This window comes from Balaenoptera borealis (assembly GCF_965194805.1).
Source record: "Balaenoptera borealis genome assembly, chromosome: 15".
NCBI classification, from domain to species: domain Eukaryota; kingdom Metazoa; phylum Chordata; class Mammalia; order Artiodactyla; family Balaenopteridae; genus Balaenoptera; species Balaenoptera borealis.
Window position 1 is genome coordinate 12862485 of NC_138871.1, and position 20796 is coordinate 12883280.

Consider the following 20796-nt stretch of genomic DNA (forward strand, 5'->3'; position numbering starts at 1 on the left):
AATGTAGGTTCGCTGACTGTAGCAAATGTACCACTCTGGGGGGGGGGCGGTGTGCAGATTTTGATAGAGGGAGTGGCTGTGGGTATGTGGGGAGAGGAGATATTTGGGAATTCTGTTCTGCTCAATTTTGCTGTAAACCTAGAACTGCTCTTAAAAGGTACTAAAGTCTGGTTTTTAAAAATGTTAAGTCATTTTAAAAATCAGCTTTTCCAGATATAATTATGATTACATCAGCTTTCTTTTTGCTACTGTTTGCATGTACAAGTTTTGCATGTACACCTTACAGGTAAGGTGTGTCTCTTACCGTTTATCTAGTCTGATATGCTTTGTGTTATAACAGGAGTACTTATCCCATACATGTTTAATGTAAGTACTGATATACTGGCATTTATATCTACCACTTACTGTTTTTTTTCTCTACCTGTCCCACCTGTTTCTTGTCCTCTTTTTCCTATTTTCCTGCCCACTTTGGATAAATCACATATTTTTATTATTCCATTTCCTCCCTCTGTTAGTTATACAACCTTTATTATTCTTTAAGTGATAACCCTAAGATTGTAACATGCATCCTTGACCTAATACAGTATAACATAAATTAGTACTTTACTTTCCGAGACAATGCAAAGATCTTTGACTGCATTAACTGCATTTGCCTACTCCCACATTTTGTGCTATTGTTAAGTATTTTATTTTATTTATTTATTTTTAATTTATTTATTTTATTTATTTTTGGCTGTGTTGTGTCTTCTTTGCTGTGCACGGGGCTTTCTCTAGTAGCAGCAAGTGGGGGCTACTCTTTGTTGTGGTGCACGGGCCTCTCATTGCGGTGGCTTCTCTTGTTGCAGAGCACGGGCACTAGGCGCACAGGCTTCAGTAGTTGTGGCTCGCGGGCTCAGTAGCTGTGGCTCACGGGCTGTAGAGCACAGGCTCAGTAGTTGTGGCGCACGGGCTTAGTTGCTCTGTGGCATGTGGGATCCTCTGGGACCAGAGCTCGAACCCATGTCGCCTGCATTGGCAGGCAGATTCTTAACCACTCTGCCACCAGGGAATCCCATGTATTTTAATATTATGTACATTTAAATCCTATGTAATACTTAAAGCTCCAAAAGACATTAGCATTATTCTACAAAACAATAATTTTCATTTATATTTATCCCCAAATTTACCCTTTTCAATAATCATTAGTTCTTGTGCCCTTCATTTTCAGATTTCCATCTTGGATCATTTTCTCTCTATCTGTAAAGCTCCCTTCAGTATTTATTTTACTCTAAGTCTGCTGACAACCAGGTCCTTTTATTGTTTTTAATGTTTTTGTATCGCTTTCATTTTTTAAAAGACGTTTTCACTGAGTACAGTATTATAAGTTGTCAGTTCATTTCTTACACCACTTTAACATTGTCATGTCTTTGTCTAAGTAATCTGTCAATCTTACTATTGTTCCTTTGAAGGCAATGGGTATTTTTTCCTATGGTTCTTTTTAAGATGGTGTCTTTAACTTTTGGTTTTCAGCAGTTTCACTATGATGGGCTTATGTATGGTTTTCTTTTGTGTTTAAACTGCTTGGGGTTCATAAAAAATCCTCGAATCTGTAGCTTGATTTTTTTTTTTACCAATTTTTTGAAATTCTCAGTATTTCTTCAAATATTGCTACTATCATTTCTCTCCTGGAAAACTCCAGTTATACCTGTGCAGACTTTTTCATAATGTTCTGTGAATTTCTTAGGTTTTCTTTTTATTTTCCATTCTTTTCTCTGTTTGTTACTCAAGTTGTATATTTTTCCCACTGAGAAAACTTCGAGTTCACTAATTCTCTCTTCTACTGTTACATCCGTGTACTAAATTCTTAATTTCAATTAATTAATTTTTCTTTTTATTAAATAATATTTTTATTGAGATACAATTCATACACCATAAAATTCACACTTTTAAAGTATACAAATCAATGGTTTTTAGTATAGTTGCAGAGTTCTACAATGACTTCCATTATCTAATTTCAGAATATTTTCATCACCCTAAAAAGAAACTGTATACATTATCAGTCATTCTCCATTCTCTTCTGTCTCTAGCCCCTGGCAGCCACTAAACTACTTTCTGTCTTTATGGATTTTCCTATCTGGAATATTTCACATAAATGGAATAATATAATATGTGACCTTTTATGACTGGCTTCTTTCAGTTAACTTAATATTTCCAAGGTTCAACTGTGTTGCAACATGTATCAGTACTTCATTCCTTTTTTATGGCTGAATAATATTACATTTTGTGATCACATAGCACAGTTTTGTTTATCTATTTATCAGTGATGAACATTTGGGTTCTTTCCGCTTTTTGTCTATTATGAATAAAGCTACTATGAACATCTGTATACAAGTTTTTGCATGAACATATGTTTTCAAGTCTCTTGGGTACGGACCTAGGAGTTGAATTGCTTGGTTATAAGGTAACTCTATCATTAACATTTTGAGGAAGTGCCAGACTGTTTTTCAAAGTGGCTATATCATTTTACACCCCCCAGGAATGTATGCAGGCTTAAATTTTTCCATGCGGGTGTTCCACTGGACAACATCTGTTATTGTCTGTTTTGTTTTGTTTGCCATCCTAGGTATGAAGTGGTTTCTCATCGTGGTTTCGACTTGCCTTTGACCAATGACTAATAATGTGGAGCATTTTTTCAGGTATTTATTGACCATTTTTATGTCAATTAATTTATCTTTATGTTCTAAAATTTTCACTTTGTTTTTTTATAGATTCCAGTTCTTTGATGAAATTCTCCATGTTGTCATCTATTTTTAGGACATTAACTATAATTATTTTATAGCCTGTGTCTGATAACTCCAATCTCAATCTCCAATGAATCTGATCTATTTCTTTTTTTTATTCTAACTTTCTGCCACTTGGTTCTGTTTATTGACATGACTTGTAGATTTTTGCTCAAATGCTAGACAATATGTATGAATAATTGTAGAAGTTCTACATAACACTTTCCTTCTGCAGAGATCATTTAATTATCTTCTGGCAGAGTTGGGGCAGATCACGCTAATCCAATTAGGGAATGTGGTACTTTAAGGCTGGGTTTTACGTTTTTTGAGGCTATTTTGTTTCCACTTTGTCCTTACTCCTATCTGCAGTCTATTTGAAAGCTGAAACAGCGGGGGGATTTTTCAGAGCTCTGACTCCTTGCTGGGCCTTGACTTCCCATTTTTGACTCCTCAGCACAAGAAGACTATTTCACTTTTTAGCCTTTTCTCTGCCTCTTTCTGCTTGGGCTTTTGATCTCTAACCTGCATAGCTTAGGAATCAGCAAAGGCCTTGATGGGAAAAGTGAGGTAGAATATCAGCTCACTTTTCAACAATTCCCTTTTCTCTCCAATCTGAGCCCTCCCAGTCCTGACATTCTTCCTAGGCCTGACTGCCACATTTTGTTTTGGTAGCCCTGTGAGACTCCTAGAAGTTGGCTAAGCTGCAACTTCTGCTTGGACTCTTGTTGTTTATAATTCAGCAAATGTCTCAAGGGGAGAAATGATGGAGAGTATTATCTTGATCTCACTGCGTTTTCTTTCTTTCCCATTCTTAGCCTCTCAAGTCCTGGATGGCTTGGCTACTTTCTGATACCTTCAAAGGATTTTTTTTTTTTTTTAATTTAACTTTACAGTCATCCTCGGTAGAATATTTGGTCTAAAACTAACTCTTATGTCAGAGCTGGCAGCAGATGCTCAAATACTGACAGCTAAGACAGTTTTCAGTCAGGCCCACTTATAAAACTACATGTCGTGTGAGGATCTGAGTCTCACATCACTTTTCTGTATTTGAACCACGTGGAGCACTTGCTCTCAAAGGACAATACATCTTTTTGGGTTTTATTTGGCAGGAATAAATCTTACTATATAAATATGTAGCTTATTTTCTCCCTGTTGCCTGTGACAATTAAAATAGTATTACTAGGTGCTAATTTGTATTTTTTTTACAGTAGGTCCTTGTTGGTTATCTATTTTAAAACTATAACTGACAATTAGTTGCCAATACTAGGTGCTAATTTGATAGACACAAATACAAGCTTGACCTTAAATGCTGAAGAGGTTTAGCTAGATGATCCTATGATTACACTTAATTTTAAAAATCATGCAAATAAAAACACAAAGTTAAATATATATACTTAATACATATATTTAATATACATATTTAATACATATATTAAATATATATAAAAAATATATATGTATAATTCCATACTTGCTAACCTTTAAGAATATACTGATGGCCCCCGTGTGAGAAATAATTTCATCTATGGTTAGTGATACAAAGCGATCCTTTGTGTTTGTGTTTACTTGTTGCTACCTAGTTATTTAGATTTTTTTAAATTGTAAAATTGTGTAAATATTCTCTGTAGAAAAAAGAGGCATAACATTATGTAAAAATGGAACTAAAATGAACAAAGAGAGTCCCTGGTGCATGTGACCACTGAGAGCTCCTGGTACAAGTGACCGCAGAAGACGCTGTGAGGCTTAGAGAGAAGCAGATTGCCCCAGAGCACACAGCGAGTCACTGGGTGTTCCAAAACTAGTGCTAATTAGTGCCTCTATTTCCTCCTAAATTAGAAGCATTGCATACAACTGGAGGAATAAAATCTCTCCTGCCCCTTCGCCCAGACAGAAAAGGAAAGCAATGAAGCCCTTGAGTAAGAATTGTCCTATGCCAGGGTTTCTGTGCATTTAAGGGAGTATGACACTTGGAGGTACAGAGGCCCAGCTCCTGGCTGCTCTCTTATTCCTGGCAGGCCCCCAGACGTTTGATGATGAAGAAGAGGTAAGGTTGAAGAAAAGGCACTGATACTTCTCAGCATAATGTAAAGTCCGCATATCCTTATGAAATGGGATTCTTTGCAATTTATAAAGCAGTCGGGAAAATCTTTCTACTTAAGAATTTAGTAGAAAATCTCTGAGACTAAATTTATTTTTGGAGGAAAGGTGTGCATAACTGGACATGTCCGCATGCATGTACAAATATATATTTGCCTGTGTGGGTATATATACAGGGACTTGTTTCTGCATTTCTGCATACATGCCTGCAAATCCCACTTTTAGGGAGATTTCCAAAAGGACCAGAAGGAATCATCCACATCTGTCCAGAACTGGACCAGACCGTGTAAATTCAAGAGTAATAATTATGGGCTTCCCTGGTGGCACAGTGGTTGAGAGTCTGCCTGCCAATGCAGGGGACACGGGTTCGAGCCCTGGTCTGGGAAGATCCCACCTGCCGCGGAGCAACTACGCCCGTGAGCCACAACTACTGAGCCTGCGCGTCTGGAGCCTGTGTTCTGCAACAAGAGAGGCCGCGATAGTGAGAGGTCCGTGCACCGCGATGAAGAGTGGCCCCCCGCTCGCCGCAACTAGAGAAAGCCCTCGCACAGAAACGAAGACCCAACACAGCCAAAAATAAATAAATAAATTAATTAATTAATTAAAAAAAAAAGAGTAATAATTATCAGTTACTGTCCTGGTGAAGCCTCAAGGCATTGCTCTGGACTCAGTCTCTTTGATAAGGGAACAAATACTCATGATGGGCGTGGGAGACTGAATGAATGGTCACAGGTCTTCTCTCCCATGTGGTAATTATACGCAACCATACTCTAGACATGGCCTCTTCCCCCACTCCTCTTTCACTTTGGACTTGGCTATGCATCATACCTTGGCTACAGGGATATGAGCAGACATATAAAAGCAGAGGTTTGAACTATGCATGTGCGGTGGGACTTGCCCTCTTACATAAGAGGAACATGCCCCAAGTAACCCATTCTTCCAAGGAGGATGAGAAACTAGCAGAGTAGAACTGGATCCATCAGTTTCGAGCTAACCCCCAGCTGCCATGCAGATGCCTAAGGAAGAATAACTGACTATTTAGGGTGCTTAGTTATGCAGATTATGGTGACAGTAGCTGACCAACACCATGAGAAAGACAGAATCCAGTACTAAACCAATTCCTGTGGGTAGGAAGGGAAAAAGAAGCAAAAGTAGGCATACCCAAGACATGATGGGTTTAAGGTTTGGGGTTCTTTCCTCTTTATTAAAAAAAATTTTAACATAAATTTCTTAAATATCCAGAAATCCATAGGGTAATCCATACCTCAAACAAGTGCCCTGAATTTCTTTATATCACTCATCCAACACCTAGTACACTTGGGAACCCTCTGATTTATATGACTTTAAGTATGTCCAAAACTATGCGAATTCATAGTATTACTGAAAAAGATTACAAATTTTTACTACTAACTCAAGTCTAAAAATAGTTGGTTTAATTTTTTTTTTTTTTTTTTTTTTTTTTTGGCTGTGCTGCGCGGCTTGTGGGAGCTTAGTCCCCTGACCAGGGACTGAACCCAGGCCCTCTGCAGTGAAAACATGGAGTCCTAACCACTGGACCAATAGGGAATTCCTGGTTTAAATTATTTTTAATTTTAATTTTTTATTTTTTATTGAAGTGTAATTGACTTACAACAGTATGTTGGTTCCAGGTGCACAACGGTGATTTGATATTTCTATACATTACAAAATGATCACCACTCTTTTCTTTTTTTTTTTTAATAAATTTATTTACTTATTTATATTTATTTTTGGCTGTGTTGGGTCTTCGTTTCTGTGCGAGGGCTTTCTCTAGTTGCGGCGAGCGGGGGCCACCCTTCATCGCGGTGCGCGGGCCTCTCACTGTCGCGGCCTCTCCTGTTGCGGAGCACAGGCTCCAGACGCGCAGGCTCAGTAGTTGTGTCTCACGGGCCTAGTTGCTCCGCGGCAGGTGGGATCTTCCCAGACCAGGGCTCGAACCCGTGTACCCTGCATTAGCAGGCAGATTCTTAACCACTGCACCACCAGGGAAGCCCCACTCTTTTCTCTTTAATTACCCTAACCTTTTGGTAAAGTTTGATCAGCACGTGCAATCTTATGTGGTGGCTGTAGAGAATAAAGTCTGAGCTGGAGGCCGGAGGTGGAGAGCAGCCTCCTATTCAGGGGCTGTGTCCAGGAGCTCCAGGCAGTGATTACGGTGAAGTGGCCGTAAACCACACTCAAGCTGCAAGCAGCTGAGATGGACTTGCAATGGCCAGGAAGAATTTTCTAGAACACCACAAAGGAGAAATTATAGGCCCTTGAATTGGGGGTTAGTGGGAGTAGAGGTGGATGGTCAGGTAACACTTCAATGGGAAGGATCTTTGGTATAAACTAGGCACATGTAAATAAATTGTAGGTATTCAGAAAAATCATGAATTTCACAGCATCCACACTATAACAAACATATTAACTCCAAACTACCATATTCCTCAAACTTTAGTGTGTGTAAGAATGTTGTAGGGAGTTTGTTTAAAATGGAGGTGCTTGGGTAGGGGGAGGGATAAATTAGGAATTTGCGAATAACATATATATATATACTACTATATATAAAACAGGTAAACAGTAAGGACTGGGAACTTCCCTGGTGGCGCAGTGGTTAGGAATCCACCTGCCAATGCAGGGAACACGGGTTCGACCCCTGGTTGGGGAAGATCCCACATGCTGCAGAGCAACTAAGCCCGTGTTCCACAACTATTGAGCCCGTGAGCCTAGAGCCCGTGCTCTGCAACAAGAGAAGCCACCGCAATGAGAAGCTTGCACACTGCAACAAAGAGTAGCCCCCGCTCCCTGCAACTAGAGAAAGCCCGCACACAGCAACGAAGACCCAACACAGCCAAAAATTAATTAATTAATTAATTTTAAAAAAACAAACAAGGACCTACTGTATAGCACAGGGAGCTATCTATACTAGATATTTTATAATAACCTATATGGGAAAAGAATCTGAAAAAGAATATATATATATAAAAATATATCTGCATCACTTTGCTGTACACCTGAAACTAACACAACATTGTAAATCAATTATATTTCACTAGAAATTTTTTAAATAAAAAAAAATAAAATGGAGATGCTTGGGCCCCCTTTCCTGAACTTCTAATTAAGTCCATCCAGGACCACACTTAGAGAAACATTGATACACTGCTTGCTCACTACAGCTGAACAACCCCTAGTCTCTAGGGGTTGGGATCCTCTTTGGGGATCCCAGTCCCTTTTTTACATAGACCTTAAGTGCAATCATCTTTTTACAGGTTGAAACAGTCACCAGAAACCCAGGCTTGTTATGTGCTCTGCACTTCCCAACCAGAACCTCATGAATTCCTTTTTCCATCCTTGTCATCTAACCTGCACCAAGCAACTTCTAGGGCTTAAGAAAGGTGCACCCCCAAACTGTTTATTTACACGTCATATGTCAAATCAAACAAAGCCACATTGAGTTTTGGCTTGTCACTTAACTGGCTAAGCATCATTGGAATGTCAGTTGTCAAATCAAATCTCAGTTTTCACATCCTCTTGCCTTTTTCAGGACAAAATGGAAGAGAAAAGGTCTATATCATTTTTTTGTTTGTTGGTCTTTAAGGTCAGATTTATTAAGGTATGATTTCACTTAGTACAATGCTTTTGAAATGCATCCATGTCATTCATGGAACTTGTTCCTTTGCATTGCTGAGTAGTATTCCATCATATGGACGTACTGCAGTTTGTTTATCCATTCGCTAGTTGATAGACATTTTCTGTGTTTCTGGTTTGGGCAATTATGAGTAAAGCTGCTACACACATTTGCATACAGGTCTTTGTGTGGACGTGTTTCCATTTCCCTTGGATAAAAACTTGGGAGTGGGATTGTTGAGTCATATGGTAAGTACATGTCTAATTATACAAAAAACTGCCAAACTGTTTCCAAAATTGTTTTACCATTTTGCATTCAGACCAGCAATGTATGAGATTTCCAATTGTTCCACATCCTCACCAGCACTTGATATTGTCTTTTTAAAAAAATAGCTGTTCTTGGGACTTCCCTCATGGTCCAATGGCTAAGACTCCACACTCCCAATGCAGGGGGCCCAGGTTCGATCCCCGGTCAGGGAACTAGATCCCACATGCCACAATTAAGTTCCTGCATGCCGCAACTGAAGATCTGGCATGCTGCAACTAAGACCCGGTGGAGCCAAATAAATAAATAAATATTTTTAAAAATAGCTGTTCTAATAGATATGGAGTGGTGTCTCATTGTGTGTATGGCTTTGAAGCAATTGTTCATGCTTGATTCAGGCACAGATATAATTGATCACTCCCATAGCAGTTGTGATAGATTCTATTTTTGTTCTCCAAAATCATGAGTCCTGTTGTGTAATTTGCAGTTTCTCTGCAGTGCCTGTTTTCCTGCCTCACTGATGTTGGACTCAGTCATATGCTTTGCCTTAGCCTAAGAAATGTGGGTGGAAGTAATAGTACTCCTGTTCTTTTTTTTTTTTTTTTACTTTTTATTTTATATTGGAGTATAGCCAATTAACAATGTTATAATAGTTTCAGGTGCACAGCAAAGGGACTCAGCCATACATATACATGTATCCATTCTCTCCTAAACTCCCCTCCCATCCAGGCTGCCACATAACATTGAACAGAGTTCCCTGTGCTCTACAGTAGGTCCTTGTTGATTATCCATTTTAAAGATAGCAGTGTGTACATGTCGATCCCAAACTCCTAACTATCCCTTCCCCACATACTTCCTCCTGGCAACCAGAAGTTTGTTCTCTAAGTCTGTGAGTCTGTTTCTGTTTTGTAAATAAGTTCATTTGTATCATTTATTTTTAGATTCCACATACAAGGAATATCATACAATATTTCTCTTTCTCTGTCTGATTTACTTCACTCAGTATGACAATCTCTAGGTCCATCCATGTTGCTGCAAATGGCATTATTTCATTCTTTTTAATGGCTGAGTAATATTTCATTGTATATATATACCACATCTTCTTTATCCATTCCTCTGTTGATAGACATTTAGGTTGCTTCCATGTCTTGGCTATTGTAAACAGTGCTGCAGTGAACATTGGGGTGCATGTATCCTTTCGGACCATGTTTTTCTCCAGATATAGGCCCAGGAGTAGGATCGCAGGATCATATGATAGCTCTATTTTTAGTATTTTAAGGAAGTTCCATACTGTTCTCCATAGTGGCTGTACCAATTTACATTCCCACCAACAGTGTAGGAGGGTTCCCTTCTCTCCACACCCTCTCCAGCATTTATTGTTTGTGGATTTTTTGATGATACCCATTTTGACTGGTGTGAGGTGATATCTCATTGTAGTTTTGATTAGCATTTCTCTAATAATTAGCAATGTTGAACATATTTTCATGTGCCTCCTGGCCACCTGTATGTCTTCTTTGGAGAAATGTATATTTAGGTCTTCTGCCCATTTTTTGATTGGGTTGCTTGTTTTGATGATATTAAGCCTCATGAGCTGTTTGTAAATTTTGGAGAATAATCCCTTGTCAGTCACATCATTTGCAAATATTTTCTCCCAATCTGTGGGTTGTCTTTTCACTTTGTTTATGGTTTCCTTTGCTGTGCAAAAGCTTTTGAGTTTAATTAGGTCCCATTTGTTTATTTTTATTTTTATTTCCATTATTCTGGGAGACATTGAAAAAGATATTGCTGAGATTTATGCCAGAGAGTGTTCTGCCTATGTTTTCCTCTAGGAGTTTTTTAGTGTCTGGTCTCACATTTAGGTCTTTAATCCATTTTGAGCTTATTTTTGTGTATGGTGTTAAAGAATGATCTGATTTCGTTTTTTTCCATTTTTTTCTTTGGTCCAGTTTGCCCAACACCATTTGTTGAAGAGACTGTCTTTCCACCATTGTGTAGTCTTGCCTCCTTTGTCGTAGATTAATTGACCACAAGTGCGTGGGTTTATCTCTGGGCTTTCTATACTGTTCCATTGATCTATATTTCTATTTTTGTGCCAGTACCATACTGTTTTGATGATTATAGCTTTGTAGTATAGTCTGAAGTCAGGGATCCTGATTCCTCCAGCTCTGTTTTTCTTTCTCAAGATTGTTTTGGCTATTCAGGGTCTTTTGTGTCTCCATACAAATTTTAAGATTTTTTGTTCTAGTTCTATGAAAAATGACATTGGTAATTTGATAAGGATTGCATTGAACCTGTAGATTGCCTTGGGTACTATAGTCATTTTGATGATATTGATTCTTCCAATCCACGAACATGGCATATCTTTCCATCTGTTTGTATCTTCTTCAATTTTTTTCATCAGCATCGTATAGTTTTTGGAGTACATGTCTTTTGTCTCCTTAAGTAGGTTTATTCCTAGGTATTTTATTCTTTTTGATGCGATGGTAAATGGGATTGTTTCTTGAATTTCCCCTTCTGATCTTTTGTTGTTAGTGTATAGAAATGTAACAGATTTCTGTGTATTAATTTTGTAAACTGCAACTTTACCAGATTCACTGATGAGCTCTAGTAGTTTTCTGGTAGCGTCTTTAGGATCTTCTATGTATAGTATCATGTCATCTGCAAACAGTGACAGTTTAACTTCTTCTTTTCCAATTTGGATTCCTTGTATTTCTTTTTCAGTACTCTGGTTCTGACTCTAGCCTGTAAGTTTCCACTCATCTTTTTTTGTGTTTCTGCCATTGCCATAAGAATAAAGTGTTTTGGTTACATCATTCAATCCTCAGGCACAGGGTGTGAAAGCAAAAATTTTTTTAAGCCACTTCATTGTTGGGATGGCTCCTTCTTCTTCTTATTATTATGGCAATAGCCCAAGGACACAGCATATTTCACTGTATGGCAAACTCTGCTGGGTGCCTACCTATATAAATTATTTCGTTTATAAATGCTTTGAACAGATATTTCACAAAAGAAGATATATAAATGTCCAATAAGTACATTAAAAGATGTTCAAAATCATTAGTTATCAGGGAAATGCAAACCAAAGCCACAATGAGATGCCATTGCACATCCACTAGAACAGCAGATATTAAAAGACTGACAATATCAAATGTTGGTGAGGATTTGGAACAACTTGAGCTCTCACACATGGCTGGTGGAGTGTAAAATGGTACCACCACTTTGGAAAACTATTTGGCAAATTGTCATATAGTTAAAAATACATTCATCACATGAGCCAGTAAGTTTACTTCTAGGTATTTACTCAAGGGTTATAAAAACCTATGTTTCCACAAAAGAGTTGTACATGAAAGTTCATAGCAGCTTTATTTATTTATTTTTAATAATATTTATTTCTTTACTTATCTGGCTGTGCCGGGTCTTAGTTGCGGCACATGGGATCTTCTAGTGGCGGCATGCAGGTTCTTAGTTGCGCCATGTGGGATCTAGTTCCCTGACCAGGGATTGAACACGGGCCCCCTGCATTGGGAGCACAGAGCCTTAACCACTGGACCACCAGGGAAGTCCCAGTAGCTTTATTTGTAATAGCCAAAAATTGGAAATATCCCAATGTACGCCAGTAGGTGAATGGATAAACAAATGTGGCATAGATACAATAGAACACTCCTCAGCAGTAGAAATGAACAAAGTGTGGTTACATGCAACAGCATGCATGAATTTAAAAGTATAATGAGTGAAAGAAGCCAGACACACAAGAGTCTATACTGTATGATTACATTTATTAAAAATTCTAGAAAATCTACTGTGACTGAAAACAGATCAGTGATTACCTGGGGGCTGGGGAGTGAAAGGAGAGACTAACTGCAGAGGGATGTGAGGATGCCTTTGGCGGTGATGAAATATTCTGTTATCTTGACTGTGGCGTATGCATTTGTCGAAACTTATCCAAGCATGCGCTTTCAATAGGAAGAGTTTATCGTACATGTACTATACTTCGGTAAAGCAGATTACAAATTCCCTCCTCATCGTCACTAGCAGAACCCCAGTTTTGTTCAGAGTGGCAGTGTGCTATCCTAGCAGACTATGTGACATGGTCTTGACCTTTGAATTGTAAGTGGAAGTCCTCTACTTGGGCCTTCCAGGAAAGTTCTTGGAAAGAGGGCAAATTCAGGTGGTAAATGTCTTCTGTTGTTCCCCTTTTCCTACCCATAGTAAAGAAATGATGCTGGGTGTGCCATCCTGAAATCATGAGATGACAAGCACGAGGGACAAAAGTCATACATGAAGAATGGAAAAACAAAAGGAGCGTAAGACTAAATAAACCAATTGTGGAACTGCCATGTCACTAAGAAAAATAAATCCCTTCCTTGTTTCAGCCATTATGTGGCCGGTTTTTTTTTTTTATTAATTACAACCAGATACAATCTCAACAGATACAGACATTCTCTGTTCATGGACTGAGCTTATGATACTAAATCTCTAACCTGTTTTCCTGACCTTCTGGACCAAGCTGTTTTAGAATCTTAATTGTTCTGGGCAACCCTGGCTCAGGTACCGAAACACCAGCTTCTTTTCCTGGCTCAGACTCGTTGATCAGCGTCATGCCTGGTCCCAACTTTTCAAACACTTCCCTGAGGTGCTCAGACTCAGTTTCCAGAGCTCCCATGAAGTCACTGTGACTCTGCACGCTGTCCTAAAACTGGCAGATTCTCTTTTCCCTCCCAGTTATTTTCTTCCCACTCAGATGACCATGACTCAGGACTTTTCTTCTTTTTCCAAAATGGAAATATTTGCATTTTTTTTTTTCGGAGTATGAAGCTTGACTCTCCTGACATTTTCCACCACTGCTCTTCTGCCTGTGCTTTTTTCATCATAGCACTTGTCTTGGTTTTAATAATATATTATTAAAGTAGTGTCTGTCTCCCTAACTAGATAGATATTAAGCTTCAGAAGGGCAAGGACCATGCCTGTTTTGTTCACATTTTATTCCCATTACATGCAGGTGTCTACATGGTACTCCCTGAATGGTAAATGAATACATGAATGAACAAAACTTCCACATCATTTACAGGTGGCAAGCAGATCCCTAATTCATTGGCTCAGATTATTGCTCATGCCATGATCATTTTTTGAAAAAGTTACAAAACTGTGAGGATTAGGTCCACTAAAATATATATCTCAATACTACCTAATTTCAAATGAGCCATTACAAATAGTCAACAATCATTTTTCACCTCAGGTTAATTTTCTGACACCTTCCTCTTATAACCTCTTACTTAGGAGATCTTATCTCCTGTTTTGAGTAGACAGTGATCAACTAGTTTGAGCTCTCTCATCTATTTTCTCTTCATTTCAAAGTAATTTATTTTCTAGGGGTACTCTCTAATCTCCACTTTCAACACGGAAGGCATAGCAGTCTCTGTTTTCTCCAGATACTCTGGGATCTTGCTTCCTTAATCGCCCCCTTCTATCTACAGCAACTACAGTCTCTTCCATTTGTCCCTTTCCCTTCTGTCCTCAGATATTCATTCATTCAACAAATATTTATTAAACACTTACTAAACACTTCGTATTGTTTTTAGGCTCTTTGAATATATCAATGAGTAAATGTTCATGGAATTTATATAGGAGAGGAGGGAGACAGACAGTAAACAAGTATGTAGAGTTTTTAAGATTTAAGGAGACAAATAAAGCAGGGGAGGAGTTTAGGAAGGGTGGTCCTGAGAGGCTTCACTCGGAAGGTAACAGAGCCTTGAAGGAAGAGAGGGAACAAGTCTCACAAGTATCTGGGTGTTACGGGCTGAATCGTGTCCCCCCCTCAAATTCATATGTTCAAGTCCTTACCCCCAGTACCTCCGAATGTAACCTTATTTGGAGAGAAGCCTTTCAAAGAGGAGATTAAGTTAAAATGGGGGTGGTAATGAGAGTTATGATTTGGCCCAAGTGGAAGCAGGAAAACCAGTGAAAAGTGTTTTATACAGGGAAGACTGATGTGCTGGGTTAACTATGGCTGATAAAATGAAGATGGAGAATTGTCTTTTGAATTTAGCAATGGTGGCCACAGCTAGAGCAGTTTGGTGGAGTTGTGTGCCCAAAAGCCCGACTGTAGTGTGTTTGACAAGGAGAGAAGAGGAATTAAAGACAAAGAGTTCAGAGTTTCGCTGTACTGAGCAACAAGGAAATGTGGGAGGTGGAAGGCGAAGTGGGGGGTTTTGCTTGTTTTGCTTTTGGACACAAGAAATTAAGAGCATGTTAGTATGCCGGTATCTTAAAAAAAAATCTTCAGAATTTTGATGGGGTTATAGCCTTCCAGCTATAGCTGCCCAACCAGTCTTCTAATCTTTGATGCTCTTCTTTTGAAAACACTGCTGAGGAATCCACAGCAGTTGGTTGTTCCTAAACCACAACTCTTATCACTTCACTCAAAAATCTTCACGGTGTCCTTAACTGCATGAAAAGTTCTAAAGCCTTTGCCGAACATTCAAATCTTCTCCAATTTGGCCTTTTGCGGTTTTAACTCTTTCTTTGCTCTAGAGTAAGGTACAAAGCATGGCAGACCAGGATCAGAAGGCTTGGATGAAAGTCACGGTTCTGTAAATAACTAGCTACGTGACTTTAGACAAATGACGTAAGTGCACAGGGCCAGGGCTCCTTCTCCTTTATAATGAGGAAGGGGCGTGTCGGGTAGACTGGATCACTTAGGTCATCAGCATCTCTAACCAGCCGTAATTCTCAACACCGTCGCGGACACACGCAGGATCGTCTCCTCAACTCACGTTACCCCTTCCACTTTCAGGAACTACATGTTTTGTGCGGTCACTTATTTTTCCTGCTCTTCTTTTGCCTATCCAAAAGAACCAGGTTTTACAGCGGTAACCCCTTCAAGGTCGGCCGCCTCCCCGCCACCAGGGACTAGCCTCCCACTCTTCCTTTCACTTGGGACCTTCCTCTCCACATTCAGAATCCGCCACGTAGTAAGTGCCGCTTCCAACCAATCAAGAAGAAGTTATCTCAGACTTTTGAGGGGCATCCTCTTCCACCAATGATCTTCAAGTGTTCTCTAGCGCCTCGCTTTGAGGGGCAAGGCCAACCAGCACAATGGCCAATCTGCTCTGGGGAACGGTATTCTGGGAACTGCGGAGCTCATCAATCAGGTAAGAAGGTTGCCGGGAGGAGCGTTTCTCATTGGTAACCGCGTCCGGAAGAGGGCCGGGCCTCGGGCTAAGGCAATACAATTTGATTGGCAGGCGTGCTGTTGACAACCAGGGAAAGCCCACCTTCTCCAACAGGACTAGCCTGGGAGCCCAGAGTGGCAGAGGCCGTAGCCAATCAAAGAGCAGATGCGCGGAAAGTTTGCTCAATGGGCGATGTCCGAGGGAGGCTGTCACTCAGGTGGCGGTGGCTGAGGCCGGGTTGAGACGTGGCCTGAGGAACGCGGCTGGACGTCCTGACCGTCGGGGCGGCGGCTGGGGTCCCTAGCGCGTCCTCGCCCTGGTCCGGGGCTCCGAGCGGCGGGAGAGGCGGGCGCCGGCGGCTGCATCTCCATGCCCGCGCGCGGGGCGGGCCGCTGATGGAGCGCGCCGCCCGCCCGGGGTCGCTGGCACGGGCGCTGCTGCTGCTGCTGCTGCCGCCGCTGCAGCTGGGGCTCGTGACGGGGACGGTGGCCGCGCGGCGCGCTTCCGACCTGCCCGCATCGACAGTGGAGGCGGCGTTCGGCCTGGGGGCCGCGGCCGCTCCAACCTCGGCCGTGCGGGTGCCGGCGGCGGGCGCCGTGACTGCGGCGGAGGTGACGGTGGAGGACGCCGAGGCGCTCCCAGCGGCCGCGGGCGAGCAGGAGCCGCGGGAGCCGGAACCGGACGACGAGGCCGATCTTCGGCCGTGCCGCAGGTGAGGGGCGCGGGCAGAGCACCCGGACCGCTGACCCCGGGAGTCTACTTGTTTATGCGCGTGCGCCGCGGAGGATCTGGTGGCCGCGGTCCCCTCTCGGCCACGGCCTCTCGCTGGCGGAGGACTGCTGCTGACCTGGGGGAGAGCGCGGGGCCGCCTTCCCATCCCCTGGACCGGAGACTGGCCTCGCTCCGCGCCCCGGCGCCCGATTCTAGCTCCCAGGCGCAAGCAGCATCCTCGAAGGTACCTGGAGGATGCTCGGAGAATGGAGGTCGAGGTGGGAAAGAAACGTCACTTTCCCTCTTGCATTGCTTTCGAGCTTTACTAGTATCCCAAGGAACTTACAGCCCCCATTTGTTTTCTTTCGTGAATTACCTTATGTCTGTGCTGGTGTGACAGCTGTTTGGGGAAAGGACTTCACAAAGAGATTTCAACGTTTCCCTTTAAACATACCCCTGTAGTGCCCACGGAGCAGAGTTGAGGTCAGTATTTCTGTAATTGAGTTCTGCGGAACACCTGCATCAGAACCACCTGGGGATGCTGGTTAACTGTACAGTTTTCTAAGTACGACTCCAGATTTACTGAATTAGACTTTCTCAGGGTAAGAACCTGGAATCTGCAAATTTAACACGCACTCCAGACAATTCTTGAACACACTAAAGTTTAGGAGCTATGGGTGTGTTCTTGAATTTTGGTAGTTCTCTGATATTTATAGGGTTTACTATATAAACATTTAATATAGGGCTGTCTTGGTTGAGTTGCTTCATCTCCTTAAAAACGTTACTTCAAGATACATGTTTTAAAGCACTTTTCAAAGTCTGGACACAAATGTAAGGCATTTTAATGGTAAAATATTTTGCAGATGGCTAATCTTAGCACACCCAGGGAGAAAGTGATTTAACAAATGGAATGATAACAGGAGCATTAGGTAAATTAATCCAGAATCTGGATTAGAAAGTATTGTAAATTTGCAGTGTGGTAATTACTAGATTGTGACAAATTAGGTTTAAATTTTCAGTTAAATATCAGAACCTTGATATTTTGCCTGGAGACTACCATAACTAGGATAAGTACTAAAATTCTAGAAGCACCCCTTGAATGTTTATACGTAGATGTTTTTAAAGTGGCAGGCATCTGGCAAAATTTTCATAGGTTTTGCTAATGAGTTAGCTATCCAGAAAGAGTGTTTTTGTGTATCTTAAAGAAACTTCTGAAGCACTTGCTCAAAGTAAGTTACATGAAGTAGAGAAACATGTTTCATTTTTCTTAAAATACACATCCACTGCAGCAGGTATTTATTGGCACTTAAGAGGCCCCCAGGATGCCCTGGGGTTACAGAGGTTAGGCAGATAGCCCCTGCCCTCCAAGAGGTAGTGCAGTTCGGCAGTGAGGATTAAATAAGGGGACCCATAATGACTTTACAGGGCAGAAGCCATGCAAATTAAGTGCCATCAGTGTCCCAGGGTTTTTGTAGTGTTCAGTGGGTGCGGTACCCAGGTGAGGTAGAAGAGAAGATGAGAAAATGTTGTGGCAGAATGAGTTGTTTCCTGAAAAGTGGGTAGAACTGTGATGGGCAGAGGCTGGACTTGAGGAGACAGCAAGAGGCACAAAAGCTGGGAAGTATGTTTAGGGAACATTATTTTGTTTGTATGCATCTGTGTGTGTGTATGTGTATGTGTGTGACCTGTGCATACAAGAGAGATACAGACATACATACATGTGTGCTGGGCAGGGAGGGATAGAAGATAAGGCTAGAAAAATAGGTTGGGGCACATTGTATATATACAGCCATATGCTAGTAACATCGTCATCACTTGGGAACATGTTAGAAATCCAGAATCAGGCACCGCCCAGAGCCACGGAAAGAGTATCTGCGTTTTAACAAGATCAGCATCAATTCACATACACACTACAGTTTGAGAAGTCTTGGTGTAGAGTATCTCGAATGCCAGACCTGATTGAAGTTTGTGCTTAAGGAATATTTCTCCAGCAATGCTGTGTCCTGAAAACTTGAGGAAAGGATACCAAAAGGAGTGTGTTATAGCGGTGCCGATGAGAGGTGTACTGTCCAGTGGATATAGAACAGAAGGGGTAGATTTGAGAGATCGGAAGCAGAACCTTGGTTCCTGGCAAATGAATTGATTCCTCCTCCCTGGGTACTGCCATCTGAAGATGGAGACAGGGTGGCTAGAAGGTGAGAGCACAGGTGGGAAAGTGGAAAGATTTAGGGGAGCAGGGAGGAAAAGGTAAGGGGTTTGGTGTTGGACATGGTGACTTGGAGGTGCTGGCAGGACATCCAGAGGGAGAGATTAGGTAGGAAACAAGCGACTGCAGTTGGAGAGACATCAGGGTAAATGGTTGCAACTGTGTGAAGAGGAGACGCGTGATAAAAATCTCAGGAAATGCCGTATGTTTTAGAGAAATGAGCCAGCAAAGGAGACAAAGATACAGCTGGCTAGGCTGGAGGCGTAGGGTGAGGACTGAGAAGATGAGGGATTTGGGATGAGCACAATTATGGAAGGAGTTAGTCATCCTTTTGGGGAATTCCCTGGTGGTCCAGTGGTTAGGACTCTGCGCTTCCACTGCCCAGGGAACTAAGATCCTCCAAGCCACGCTCTGCAGCCAAAAAAAAAAAAAAAAGATTCATCCTTTTTGGCTCCACTTCCTTAGTCCCTCACTGTTAAACCTGATGGGACCTCTGCCTCTGATCTTCTTTATACATTCAGAGGGTGGGAGCCTATACAGACAGGTTGAAAAAGAAAGGAATAGAAGAGGAGGCGAAGGTAGTTGGCAAGCAAGAGGACCACTTCTTTCTCAGAAAGAAGAAGAGTGAAAATAGAGGAATTTTGCCTGCCAGAGAGTAAGTGATCTTTGGCAAACAGAATTGGCTGGGAAGAGATAGGCCAGGGTTTAAGGGTCTGCCTGGTAACTTAAGATAGTGTGGAAAGTTGGAGAAATCTTGAGTAAGTAAGTTGGTTGAATCAACAAGAGATGAGTATGCGTTTGTAAAACTTTTGTTTTTAAGTGCTCTTCAGAAAAAAGTAAAAAAAAAAGAGAATATCAGTTCTATAATAATAGACCAATATCCTGTTTATTTAAAGAAGGAAGATTAGGGGAACAAATTTGGATTAACCAAGCCTTTATTGCAAACAGCTGTGAAAAACCATGGTCCTTGCAAAACTTTTTAAAAGAGGGAGATGGGGAATGAAGGTCTTTGTTTTTGCATGTTGTTGTTTTTTTTTTTAAACTTTGGATTGATTGATTGATTGATTGATTGATTTTTGGCTGTGTTGGGTCTTCGTTTCTGTGCGAGGGCTTTCTCTAATTGCGGCAAGCGGGGGCCACTCTTCATCGCGGTGCGCGGGCCTCTCACTATCGCGGCCTCTCTTGTTGCAGAGCACAGGCTCCAGACGCGCAGGCTCAGTAGTTGTGGCTCACTTGCCTAGTTGCTCCGCGACATGTGGGATCTTCCCAGACCAGGGCTCCAACCCGTGTCCCCTGCATTGGCAGGCAGAGTCTCAACCACTGCGCCACCAGGGAAGCCCTGCATGTTGTCTTTTGATGCCAAGAAGCAGAATGAGACTCGCTAGTTCATTTTTTTTTTTCTCTTGATGGAATTTTCATCGGTTTCGGTCTAAATGCTTACTCTGCATCTCAAACATGTGAATGAGTGAATAAACTACTTTTTTCCCCTTTAAAAAGTAGCTAAAATAAACTTGTTTTCCTGGTAGCAGTCTTGCCAGTGCTTGTCCTGTTAAATATTACATTTAGTTGAAATTTAAATGAGATGGTCAGTGCAGAAAGTTGGGAAGAAAGTCAAAATCTCACCTCACTGTTCGGTTTTATGCACGCACGTTGGCATAACTTATGAGTTACCAGTTTTCCGACTTCAGCACAAATAACAAGCTGCAAAGTGTCACTTGGGGTTCTTGTGATGGGATGAGCATCTTCATATGGACTTCTGACAACCCCGGAAGTTGTAAAGCACTAGTTTTAACTATGATACTAATTTGTAAAGTAGGTGTTCCTTTTGCCTCTGATTTCCCTCTAACAAAAGTATTACTAAATTTGACATTCATCTATGGTGCTTCTTTAATTTGTGCATCTGTAAACTGAAATTTTTGGATTTAATGAGTTGTAACCTGAAAATACTTTGCAAATGTA

At 41.3% G+C, this 20796-nt stretch overlaps 1 protein-coding gene across 5 annotated transcripts in view; it reads left to right on the forward strand.

Moving 5' to 3' along the window:
* The first annotated feature begins 12459 nt into the window (after positions 1 to 12459).
* Positions 12460 to 20796, forward strand: part of EIF2AK3 (eukaryotic translation initiation factor 2 alpha kinase 3) — a 74106-nt gene continuing 65769 nt past the window's right edge. The window contains exon 1 of one of the 5 annotated variants that reach the window (XM_082357824.1): positions 12460 to 16632. In XM_082357824.1, the coding sequence (XP_082213950.1) occupies positions 16316 to 16632 (317 nt within the window). In that variant the 5' untranslated portion in view covers positions 12460 to 16315. Of the gene's footprint in view, positions 16633 to 16693; positions 16910 to 20796 lie in introns of those variants that run through there. The other 4 variants (XM_082357825.1, XM_082357823.1, XM_082357821.1 and 1 more) reach the window with 4 other exon arrangements.